A 13,035-nucleotide genomic window follows, 5' to 3' on the forward strand; every position below is an offset into this window, starting at 1 on the left:
TCTTCACATGAAAGCGGAAGCGGCTTATGCTGGAAGACTGTAAAGGCTGGCTTTACGTTACCGAGAGTCAATAAGGTTAAGGCTAAAAATGAAGTGATGGCTGTAAACAAAAGAGCACTGCTGCACCGAATGTATTTTAAAGAATTTGTTTAGGCCACAAACATAATAGAGAAGAAGCGCCTAATAAAAGTTTAAATGAAGTTTATCTTATCCAGTAAAAAGAACCTCTGCAGAAAGTGTGCCATACAGGCTCACTGTACAAATCTCCAGGGGCATCCAGCCAATAAAAACACAATGAAAACAACAGAACAGCAGCTGCTGTTTGTCTTAGCGTATCCACTAAAATAAAACGCTTCGACGGAATAAACCTATCAATCAAAACCTAATAAAATCAAATAAACCCCACCTAACAATTATTTATAACACTTGAGGACATGAGGAGTGAAATCTTTTTTTCTCTCAAGAATTATTGCTGAGTTATTTTGACATTTAGGTGGCATTTCTAAATGAATACGCATGGCAGCCGTGCATGTGCAGAAGCTAAAGTGGCCTTCCAATCCTATTGTTCCTCTATGAAAGACAGGCTAAACAAATCCCACAAATTTAATCGAATGAATCTCAAGGAGCCATCCAAACCAGGTCACATCCTTCTGTCAAGCTGCCATATGCTATTCACAAAGCAAAATCTTATAAGCAAATGAAATATGCAACATAAGGCAAACACAGAGAACAACAGGCAGTTGAACGAGGGGCAACTGGGGACAGTAACTGTTTGAAACGCCGTCAAAAATCCTCTGTGGGCTGTGTAAAGTATGCTAACCGCTGTTTATCCTGCAGGTACAGATGCTTGACGTGGTCGTGGAGCCATGTCTGCGGCAGAGCCAGAGAACGGCAGCGTAAGCCAGCTTATCACTATGCTGGTGCAGCCTGATAACAGTCCAGCACAGTGGGGGGCCATCATCGAGTTGTGTTTAGAGCCAATCTGGGTGCTAAAGGCATTCTGAAAAATCCTACTGACAAAAGATAATACATCATCTAGGACCTTCAAGTCAGATCATACTGTGGCACCTAATTGACTTTATAGCTGCAGTGGTGAAAAAACCCCACTGAGATGTTTGTATTGTTTTGCTTTGCTAGCCTCTTGGCAAGTAAGCTTGCAGAAGTTGCGGAAGAATTGAGTAATACTGTAAAAAAAAAACATCTTATACATCACCAACAAACTAGCCATAAAACTAGCTTGATGTATTAAAAATAAATTGGTGAGTTAAAGCTAGCAACTCTGCTAAAAAGTAGCAGAGGTATGCCATGCGATATTCAGCCACATACTTGGAATGTGTAGTATTATATTTACTTAGCCAGAAAGTGTCAAAACACTGACTTCAATTGGCTTTGCTAACTTTTAACTAACTTAACTAATTGGCAATGTTAGCAAGTCAGCTAGGTACAACAGAAGGTGCATCAAAACAGTTTTTGTTTCCCCAACAAGACAGATTGCATTTTTCGCAACCAGACACACAAGACAAGATACGAACAATTTAGAGAAGCTGCCAACAGTGCTAAGATAGCTAAATTAGCAGGTAAAACCTGAACTGGATTGTTGTACAAACCCAGAACACATCTTTATGAAATTTATGAAACTTTAATTCCATTTGTGAAAACACAAAAAGGGAGAATACTGTTTTGGCACTAGGACAATCTAAGAACTAGACACCAAAGACACCCAAAAAATATGGACTAGAATATTTTATACTGAATACAGATTTTTGTAAAAGACGGTTTGTAATTTGTAAAATCTTGTCCCATCTTGTTGAAATGAACTCAGTACTGTGTATCATCACCTAAACAGAACACATCGAGAAGTTTTCCAATTACCTTCACCAGAGTTTTTTGGGAAATCATTCGCTCAACTTTTTAATTATATTTCTAGCTTCTCTTTATGTGAGAACTAATTGCAGAACACAAACGTTTTATCTGTAGGGCTTTCCTTTGTACTCCCCCACATATAACTAATAAAAAGAGCATAGCTGCTAAATAGAATGTTTTTCTTTCATGCCGCAACTTTATCTGACAATTCTAAAAAACACTACTGGAAAAAAAAAGAAGACGACATTGGAAATCCTTGGGCTATACGGCAACATATCAGTTTTGGGAACTGGGCACAAGCTAAACTAAAGCTTTTTGACTAAAACAGTGCGTCAATATTTCTCACTGACTGCGTGATGTTTATCACAGTGGTTCACCTCGCTGTAAAACCCTCTCTTGCTGTGCACCGGGGTGTCCAGATCGACACTCCTCTTTTGTCCTCGCGCTGCACGGTAACGGTATCTATGGCTGCCGTTACCGTACCGAAGGCAACGAAGTGGAACAGTGAATCGCCTCCCTGCGGTTGGTCAGCTTCCGGGGTTTAAAGTCCCACGCGGCTGTGAGAGTTGTGTCAGCTAGGTCCAAGTTCGGGATTTCAGTTACTCGTTTCTGAGCGGTTCTCAGAAAGCCTCTGGTGGGTTGAAATAATAGCTTCCCGTCACTCAAGAGGAAACGTAAGAGCCAGACGATTATTATGAGAGACTGTTGGAACAGCTCAAATAAGTGCAACTCTGATGTATTATAATCCTCAGCTCTGTGGCAGAGTAAGATCCCCACCAGCCCTTTAATGAGAGAATAACTACACCTATAGGGAGAGGTGACCTATTCTCAGCAACTAAGGCTGGTGTGGCTGTAGCAGAACCACGTGGGGGAAAAATGAGCCCAGACATTTTTTTCCCCAGACTAAAGGTAATGAAAGTCTCCCCATGTCCTGCGCTGTTGTGATGTCATTAGGTTGATGCTTTTTGTGGTGAATCTATGTAAAAATCTTAGAGCTGCGTCTTTACATCTTTATTCGATAGGATTCGGTGAAGGTTTATGTCATACTTGTGAGGACACAATCAGGAAAGGTTCAATGGCAGACCAAACAAAAAAAAAAAAAGGTAAATGGTAAAGCAAAAACACCAAATCCAGAGTGTGAAAGAAAAATATTCAGCAAATGTGACTATGTCTACTTCTGAGACTTCATCACAGGTGTGTGTTAACACACTGGCAATTGGAAAAGATCAGACCAAAACCTGAGATACATTGTAGACTCTACATGCCTCAGCTGGCATGTCATGTCTTAAAGTTATAGTACATTGTTCCAGGTGAGTCTATGTTGACAGAAACACAGCGCGGACTATTTTTGCTCTAATTTGTGTGTGTGTGTGTGTGTGTGTACTTGTGTAAACTACAAACACTTTCACAGTGTTTCCCAATAAAGGGAGGTCATTTATGGACCTATTCCCAATCCTCACCTTTTTTTTAAATGAAAGTCCACTGTGCTCTACTAGTTAGAGTGTAGAGGTACAGCGTGAATTAAGTTTTGATCAAGGTTAGCAATAGACTAGTAGAGGGCTTATATAAATGGCAGTGCAGGTGAACCTGCTCTGCAAGAACACCATCCGAGGCCAACACGCCCGGGCGATGACGTCACGTTTGGCACGCGCTCTCTTGCGCCCGTTTCAACGCGTCAACTATAAAACCAGCTTAAAGGCGCAGCTGCATCGCAACAAAAAATATTTAACTAAAAATCGACTGTGGCTACAATCCAGCAGCAAACCACACTTTGAACGCCATTTAAATGTGATTTCATTTCATGGCCGAAAAAATGAGATCCCAGAGACAAGCAGCCCCAAAATAAGACTTGTTCGTGTAGTTCGGCCAGAGTCAGACCCACGACCCAATTTTGGATGAGTAGAATATTTAATTTAATTTCCTCTTGGGATAAATACAGAATTTTTGAATTTAAGTTTAATTTGAAGTTTGGATTTTTATTAACAATAATGGATATAAACAACCAAAGTATGAGTCTGTGTAGCATATAATGAATCTAAATATGAGTTTCACCATTTGAGGTGACTTAATGAAATATAGTTTCTCTTCAGACGGATTTGTAGTGACAAAAACCTCAGAAACCCCCCAATAAGAAAGAGGTTTAGAAATATTTGAGTGGCAGCTCAGTGGGACAGTATGGGCAAACAATGCAGAGCCACTATAGTTTCCACAGTGCCGCCTTGCTTTATGGTTTGCTTGCTGACACTAATTCATTTTTTATACAGCTGGAGATCCTGAAAAAAAAAAAAAAAAAAAAAAAAATCCAATCACTTTTTGCCTTAAGGTCCTAACTTTTCACCACTCAAACAATTGGAGAGTTTGCCTGTGACAATTTTATAACTTTTTTTCCCCAAAGAGATATTTCATCTCATCTATTCCCCCCCAAATCCCTTTACCTGCACGTGACTGATCACCAACGCTGCCGTTTCCGACACCGCTGGACGATCAGATCGTTTAATCTCCTTATAAAGGATTGCGGCAGACGGTTTTCCACATAAATCCAACCGAACCGAGCCGTTGTCGGACCATTTCCTCTCGTCCGACACCGCAGCAGCAGAATTGCGAATCGTTTGATTAAAAACTGAAATACCGCTGGCTCTCTTGAGGAAGTCGTATCTCTTAAAAGTTTTTGTTTTTTTGTTTTTTTTTTTGGCCGTCTAAAGAAGTCAAATTGTTAGTGATTGTGTTTTTCTCTCAAAGTAATGTCCAGCTGTTAGATGGAGCAGCCTGGTGTGACAATGACACTGTTGTGAGAACAAACAAGTGAGGTCTGGAGATCAAAGATGGCAACATCATCAACAAGACTGCGGGAAACCAGAGCTGGCTCGTTTAGAAGACGTACGAGCGCAGACCTTCCTTTTGAACTTTATGCCATCAATTCTTGGTCTCTAAAGCTTGATTTCTCTGCGTGAGAATAGATCAATGGACAGGCGCAACGCTGTACTCCAAGTACACGATGTCCAGCAGGTCTACCGATATTCGGCAGAGCGAGCTAATCGATGGCTGAAACCACCGGCCAAGCGACGCTACGCCTGATGTGAAGGCAGACTAAGCAAGCAGGACAACACCAGGGCCCTGAAAGCAGTGAATTACAGCAGAGATGAAAAAACTGACCTGTCATTTCTGATTCACATTAAACAAAAACAAAACAAACAAACAAATATATATATACACACATATACATATATATATATATATATATATATATATATATATATATATATATATATATATATATATATATATATCCAATTGAATAAGTATAAAACATCTGACAACAAATCTGCTTGTTTTTACAGCAGGGTTCACCGAGCGCTGGGACTTTTCTGGGTATGGGATCTACTGTTTCCTACCGCCATCTAGTGTTCATATCTGGGAGCACAGCTCAGAAGCTGCACAACAGTCTCATCTTTTAAAATGCTTAATCTTCCTAAATAAATAAATAAATAAAAAACAAAGAAGAAATTGCTATACAGCAGATCAAAAGTTGGAGAGTCACAGCCAAACACACGAAGCCAAACACACGAAATCTTAAACTATTCCTTCCTTAGAGATCAGTTTTATGAATTTTATGTGTTTTTGGGGATGTAATATTCTGCATGATCAGACTTTGCTTTCCCAGTAGTGATGGCAATTAGGTTAATAACAGGGCTACAACTATTATTGACCTATTATTTTGATAGTTGATTATTCTATTGATTAACCTGATCTTAAAAATGGGCACATCCTGCAATCTTTGTATTTCACCACCTAACTTTTGTACAATATCAGAAGTATAGTAGAAGTCACAAATAAACTAAGTATAATAAGAAAATATTCAATAACAGCATTCCGTTAGTATACGCTTCGTTGTTTGTAAAAGCTCAGCTGTTTCTGCGTAAAGCCGACCTGTTGATTTTTATATTTTTTTGGATTGACCGATTACTAAATCTACATGCTGGGAGGTAGCGGTCACTTAACCCCAATGTTTTTGACCATTTTTGTGGAAAATTTGCAATAAACTCACAATTATGCATTAGAATGAAACAAATTGTCAATTTCTGCCAATTGTAAAAAACTTAATGTGGAAAAAGGTAGAGGTACAAATATGTCCTAAGCCACTGTAGAGACGTATCTGTACTTTATTCACAAAATCAACCTGTAATCTCATAGATCTATAGATGCATTTCTTTCAGGGCAGGGTAAATGTTTTGAATCCCGTCCCACAGACTCCTTACGCTGAAACTTTGTGTAGTTCAAAGCATGTCAGAAGTTAAGCTTACAAAAAAAAAACACAACAGTTTTTAGAAAGAACGTATGTCACATTCACAGAGTGGATCATGACAAAATAAACATGCAGCGAAGTCTACCGTTTACTTTTGCGTTTCTGCATCAAATTCTATTGTGAATCCATGTGAAATACTGGCATGAACAGAACATGCAAATCCCACGCAGCTTGTTCAAGAATAACTTCACTGCAACGAAGGCGTACACACTAACATGCAGTGACGCAGCAGCTGTGGTGGACATGTGCAAGAAACTTCCACCGTTCAAAACTATAACAGCATGTTAGGGCCGATGTAGATAGGAAGAAAAACAAAAGTAAAGAGTAAATTTCCAGCAAGAAATCTCCCAAGTTTTCAACAAAAAAAAACTTGGAACTTTCTATGTTTGAACAGTCACAAATTTTCAACTTTTGAAACTCTGAAAGTTCCCAAAAAGTCAAAAATGTTCTAAGTTTTTTTCCTAGAACATTTGTGAGATTAATCTGAAAATCTCTGAGTTTTTTTTTTTTAACGTCTTTTCTGGAAAACGTCAGAGGTTAACCTCAAAATTTGTGAATTTTGGCGAAAATTTATTCTTTTTTTTTTTTTTTTCCATCTACAATGGCCATAATACGCCGTTGTAGGAAACAGATGCAACTCCAAGCAGGTGAGAGAGTTGCTGTTAGTTGAGGGGAAGGGGAGCAGTGAGTGTTAGCTGGGTTGGCGTCATGCATGAGAAACATGGAGGTGGAGGAGTGGGGGGCTGGAGACAGAGCGGGGATGGATGAACTACAACGGACGTTTCAAGGTACGTACCCAGAAAGAGCCTCTTAGGGATTCTGACCTCCTCGTCCTTACTGTCTGTCGCTACGGGCAAAACGGAAAGAGAGGGACAAGAAGAAACAGCTTGGTTTTCTGTGTGCCTTCTCATCAACACTAACAGATGAAAAGCGGAGCTCCCGGCTGCTCGACTACGTTTCAGCCATTAGCGAGGGGAGTCCGATCCGGATACGATGTTGAAGCAATTTTGGGCCTTGACACTAAATTTCACACACACAAAAAAAAAACATTAAAAAGTATTTGGTTTCGTTTTGTTTCATTAAAATGAAATCGCGACAGCCCGTTATTATTTGCAGCCTAACCAATCGGGCCAGCCTTTCCTGCTTATGTGACTTTTTGTTTTTAAGACATTATGTCAGTGCTATGAACTCAATGCAGTCGGTCTGCTACGCAAATTTGACTTGAGATTTTATCAGTGTTTTTTGTTAACTGTAACTTCCTGGAAAAAAAAGAAAGCAAGTAGCATTAATTGTAGTGATTAGGTGTTTAAAAAAAAAAGGCAAAAATAATTTTCCTTTAAATCAGAAACTCACATGTAAAAAAAAAGAAGAGAAAAAAAGTACGCCTTACTTACATTTTTGTATTTTGTGTTTCAGAACGTAATAAAATAATCATGTCTTTTCCACATTCTAAAACTATTTAAACACAACCTTACAAGTATAAAGCTGTCAAACACACATTTTTACTACTTTTAAAGCAAAGATGCAGGACCAACAGAAAAGCAGAGCGAAAGTAAAGGACACCCTTGTTGCCTTTAGAGGATTTAAGAAAGACAGAAGCCATTCAATGCCTGCAACATTTGTTCTGAACTGGTTCTCCAAGTATGTGACCATGTGAACTCTTTGTCCACACAGGGTGAAGATTAGAATTCCTAATTTATGTCCAATTTCTTTTTCCAATTATACAAAGTAATCATTGAATCAGTCTAGATCAGGTCTGGGGCCTTCAGGTTCAGAAATGAACCTAAACACTAAACATATTTTAGAAATGTTGTAAACGATTCAATAATCTGTCAACTTCCAAAAGCGACCAAGTCTGACAAAAACTCTCAGACTGAGCAGAAGGTTCGACGTAGCTTCCGGCGTTGTTTTATCGTGTTTTTGTTGCGTATGGACCACGCTGAGCTACTTTTTGCCGCCGACTAAAGGACGACGACACCCACTGGAGCCTTTACTCAACTGTAATGGAAAACCGGCCAAACTATGTAGAGTAGAGCTGAGCCGAGTCCAGCCACACGGCTAGGTGCCCATAGGAGAGGACCAGACATTGGAGAAATCAACTGGAACACACACTCGTGAAGAACAAACAAAGATCTGTGTCTGTAGAAAACTAAAACTAAAGGATTACAGGTAAAAAAGAAAATTCCCATTCCTCCAGGGTGACTTCAGTTGCCAACTAGGTGCTACTAATTATAACACTTGATTTATTGAGCAAGCGTGACCATCTGCATGGAGGCAAGTGCTTTGGCAGTTTGATGGTCTGGACCATAAGGAAAGTCTTCAAGAAATAAAATATTTTTCATTTTATGCACTGGCCATTTGTGAAAATATATTTATCTGAACATAGAAAAGCTAGGATTTTTGTTATTACGTATGGTATTTCAGGTTCATCTGACCCACACTGAGTAGAGGGCACCATTTGTATGTTGATGTAATGGACCCAACTTGAAGAAACCAACTGGAACACACTATGAAGTTGGAGGAATCAATAAGAAAAAACTAGAAGTTTCTCAGCAAAAACCAATAAGGCTGTCAGATGTGTAAAATACACGGTTAGCTGCAGTCATAAACTGTTTATCTGAACTTCTGTAGCAACAAAAAGGCTCAGAAATGTTACCTTTTTATCACACTATGAGCAAGACCGTTAAAAATGCCTTCATCATGGCATTCAGCTGTAATACTCTTTCATCCTGCAATTTTAAATCATTTCCAGATGCAATGCATATCGCTGTGAAGCTGTTCTGATAAGCTGCCCATTTATAACTGATCTGAAGTGTTTGTGGTTCTAGAAGAGCAGAATAACGCCGTCACTTTAAGGATTTTCTAATGGTGTACGTCCAAAACCTTTAAGTGTTGTGTGTCACCCAAAGGCCCTTTGAAGGCAAGTTAAAAGTAAGGTAAAGTTACTATAAGACACATAATCACATGAGAGGCTGAATGTAAATAAGCGGCAGGCCTTATCAAACCCAAGGCGGCTCCTAGGATCTCCTGTTACAACTGGGAGATTTATAGCCTTTTATCTTTAATTACAAGGACAAAGACGGAGCAACTATAGTTATTTTGTCACCAAGTCATTTCTTACTTCAGGATGTCTAGCAAAAGTTTTTAATTCTCTTTGAACTTTTCCACATTTTGTTGCCTTAAAACCACATATTTTTAAGGGAACGTTTCTACGGCCTTAATGGTAGAGTGTGAAGAAGAAAGCCATGTGAGGTGTTGCTAGCAGTTAGCCAGCGAGGGATAGCAAACACAACGAAGAAAGGTTAACGTTTTTTAATCCCTAAAATGGTCAAAATTATGGTACGTATGGTGGAAACCCAACACCGAACATCGGCCTGAAAACTTCACCCAAGGCGAACCATGGTGGTGACAGCATCACAGTGCAGTGTGGTGACGCTTTTCTTGACCAGAAATAGTGAAGTTGATCACTGATGAAGGGAATTTAGGGATTATTGTTAGAAAAAATTCAACACAAGTTTGTGGTTGAAACGGAGCAAAATATGAAGTTCTGTTTTCTATTTGTTTTCTTCTTCTCTTTGGGTTCCAGTTTCTCTCTCTCTCTCTCTCACACACACACACACACACACACACACACACACACACACACACACACACACACACACACACACACACAGTATTTGAGTTATCTAAATGCCTCTGACCTAAGAAGGAGCGCCTCTTGGTGCCGAGTTCGGCAGCCATGCGGACGTTGGTGCACAGGTTGAGCATGACCAGCATGGTGCAGATCATGATGATGCTCTGCCACAGCAGCGGCATCTCGTAATATCGGCCGAATCTGGAAAGGAAAAATGGAGAAGAGAAGATGAAGCATACAGTGACCTAAATTTGTCTCTTACATTTCGCCACATTACACCCCCGGATTTCTGTGTATTGTTTTAGGGTACTGTATGATCAACTAGATTTAGGTCTAGACTTTGACTGGGCCATTCTAGTACACGTACGTGTATGCTTTAATCTAAACCGTTCCCCTTGTAGGGGACGCCTGGTGTTCTGTCTGCTCTTTTCAGATTTTGGACTAAACATAAAAGCATTCCACACTTTTCAGATTTCGAATTAAGCATTAATGCAGACCACACTTTTCAGATTTTGGGCTGATATGTAAATAAACACCACACTTCAGATTTTGGGGAAAACATAAATGCACGACACACTTTTAAGATTTTGGGATAAACATAAATGCACACCACACTTTTCAGATTTCGGGCTAAACTTAAATGCATGAATTTAAATAATTGAAAAATAAAAAACATTAAAACTTTGTTTTTAGAAAATAGAAAAACACAAATGGAAACGAATTTATAAAAAAAATAATAATAATAAAATCCCTTCTATTTGATACTGAAGTTCTGAGAGTAAAAAAGGTTCAACAGGCACAAAACATGCCCAGAGATCTGAGGAGGACTCAGCCGTACCTGAACAGGATTCTCAGAATGTTGGCCACCAGCAGCACCAGGCACACGTAGGTGGAGAAGCCCTCCGCGTTCTGGCTCCGGTGGATGTCTCTGTACTGCGGGATGTACGGCACCACACCGCCGAACATGATGGCACCCGCGGCGACCCACGACACCAGCGAGCTGAACACGGACACAGCATGCTGGAACACCTCATCCTCCATGTTCAGCTGCGGTTCTAAAGTGAAGCCAGCCGGCTGGCAGAGCTCCTAGGGATTGACAGATGATGATGATGATGATGATGATGCCTCGGAGTGTGCGCGAGGAGTAACATCCGTGTTGTGGTTGCTCTTTCGCACAGGATGTACAAACAATGGAACCTACTGCCACGACATCGATACGATAAACCGGAAGGTTGTGTTACAACATTGGAAATCAGCGAGGATCTGATTAGCGGGGTGATTTGTTGTCGTGTTGATGCTAGCAAGAGGTCAGTCAGAGCTACGGCATTTACATAATTAAGATGATAAACCTAGGTTTTTAAAACTCAGTGAAATAATATTAAAAATTGACTGCAAAAAAAAGAAAAGTACAGCATTGACATAGCGAGCATTCCTTCGCTGTGCAGCACAGCCGGTTATTCAGTTTATTCCTTCCTTCTGCACTTCCTGAAACGTCACAAACTCCAACGAAGATGGTGAACTCAGTCAAGATGCTTCACCCGCCAAGTTGATGGTGCGCTTTTCTCGCTGCGATAAGAAAATAACTTCTATCTCATTATAAAAATGCTGGAAAAGGTCTTCTTCTTTATTTTTACTGGCGATTGGCGAAAAAAACCTTAGGTAAGCATTACCACCGAAGAAAATGTCGCCTATGTTTTGTGTTTTTCTTCAGTGTGTTTCTATGCTATGTAAAAGTCCTTAAAGTAATAGTGAGTCTTAAAGCCTAGAAGTTTCTCAACATTGTTGTAGAACATAATTTAGTTTTGTGCCCCGAAAGCGTGTTTTTAGTTTTTTATTTGTTGTTTTCATTATTTTCCTTGTGGTTTTGCACCCATGCCTCTAATTTCTTATCTGTATTTGAATACTTATTTGTATTGCTGCCTTGTTGTTTGTACAAGTCCTTCAATAAATAAATTAAAAAAAAAACATGTGAAAAAAATTCTTATAATAATGATGTGCCTTTCTTAGAATAGATTTGTCAAACATTGGGGAAATTCAAGTGTACAGCAAGGACAAATTTATCACAACAAAGGAAGAAACAACAGCTGCTGGAAGGAAAAATCAAGAATCTATGGTAACGCTCCTTTTTGCACCTCAGATGCTCCAACAGACAACATCATAAAAGATGTCTGATGCCACCACCGAGTCAAATGTAGTAAAAAGAATAAGCTTTCTGGTGAGGAAAAAATTAAGACACTTCAAGATTTGCTGCCAATTAGAAACTCTGAAATCCATAACACGCTGCTTTGATTTGTTGCCCGTATGGTTTTTTAAAACAACAGCAGACAGTGTCTCTTAAAACAGGTCATTTTTCAAAGGTCCTGAAAACTTACATTTCTGAAAAACAGATTTCTGTTTATTTTAATTAATAGTAGTAATAACACAACGTTGTTAAATATTGGTGGTGTTACTTATAGGCACAAATTTTGATGGCAAGGAAACCAAATATTTAGGTAGGACCCCTGATTTCACCCTGGGTCTCCTGAAACGTTTTATGCAGCCCTGCAGTAGAACCAGAAGTATTTTATTGAAGAGCATTCAGAGGTAACGTCAATAATTCATCTTTCGGGGTTTATTTTAGTACCCTTGTAGTTCCACATCATATCATGTCGTCTTGATTTATGTTCTGTGCTCACTACACTTCCACTGCTCTTTCTATTTTGGGTTCTCATTATAATTTCATTCCGTTGAGCAACGGAAATGAAAGACACGCAAAGTCTGGATTATGAAGCTTTATAGGGTTTAGCAAAAATTACATAACCCTGTTTGCAGTCTGTTCACTACATTTGATCTGTGAGAGCAAGAAGGGCAAAGTCTTATATAAAAACCAAAGTGAAGGACAGGAGCAGTTTTTACAGCTCTGACGAATCAAGACATAAATAAATTATTTAAAAAGCCACCATGACCTGACCTATCTCACTGGATCGGTTCACAAACAGTTAATAGAATGCCTTTTTTTTGTCCCCCATGTACACAAATCACTGTGGATGTCAAAGTCAAACCAGGAAAACTCAAGCTTTATGAAACAGGAAATGAGAGAATGTCTAACTTCAAAATAAAGGTAAAAAAATATTATTTGTTCAAATTAATATTTTAAACTTTGCAGAGTGTACACATCAAATAAAATTTTTTTTTTTTTTTACATTTTTGGGTCGTTTGGAAATTATATATATAAAAAACAAAAAACACTGTAGTC

At 39.1% G+C, this 13,035-nt stretch overlaps 1 protein-coding gene across 2 annotated transcripts in view; it reads right to left on the minus strand.

Moving 5' to 3' along the window:
* The window catches only part of slc66a2 (solute carrier family 66 member 2), a 33,295-nt gene extending 22,022 nt beyond the window's left edge, over positions 1–11,273 (minus strand). The window contains exons 1-3 of one of the 2 annotated variants that reach the window (XM_008421382.3): positions 10,639–11,273; positions 9,868–10,001; positions 6,963–7,013 (exon numbers count right to left, since the gene is read on the minus strand). In XM_008421382.3, the coding sequence (XP_008419604.1) occupies positions 6,963–7,013; positions 9,868–10,001; positions 10,639–10,841 (388 nt within the window). In that variant the 5' untranslated portion in view covers positions 10,842–11,273. The remainder of the gene's footprint in view (positions 1–6,962; positions 7,014–9,867; positions 10,002–10,638) is intronic. The other variant, XM_008421383.3, reaches the window with a different exon arrangement.
* Between the last annotated feature and the right edge of the window lie 1,762 nt (positions 11,274–13,035).

This window comes from Poecilia reticulata, chromosome 11, assembly GCF_904066995.2.
Source record: "Poecilia reticulata chromosome 11, P_reticulata-male-v2, whole genome shotgun sequence".
In the NCBI taxonomy this organism is placed as follows: Eukaryota; Metazoa; Chordata; class Actinopteri; order Cyprinodontiformes; family Poeciliidae; genus Poecilia; species Poecilia reticulata.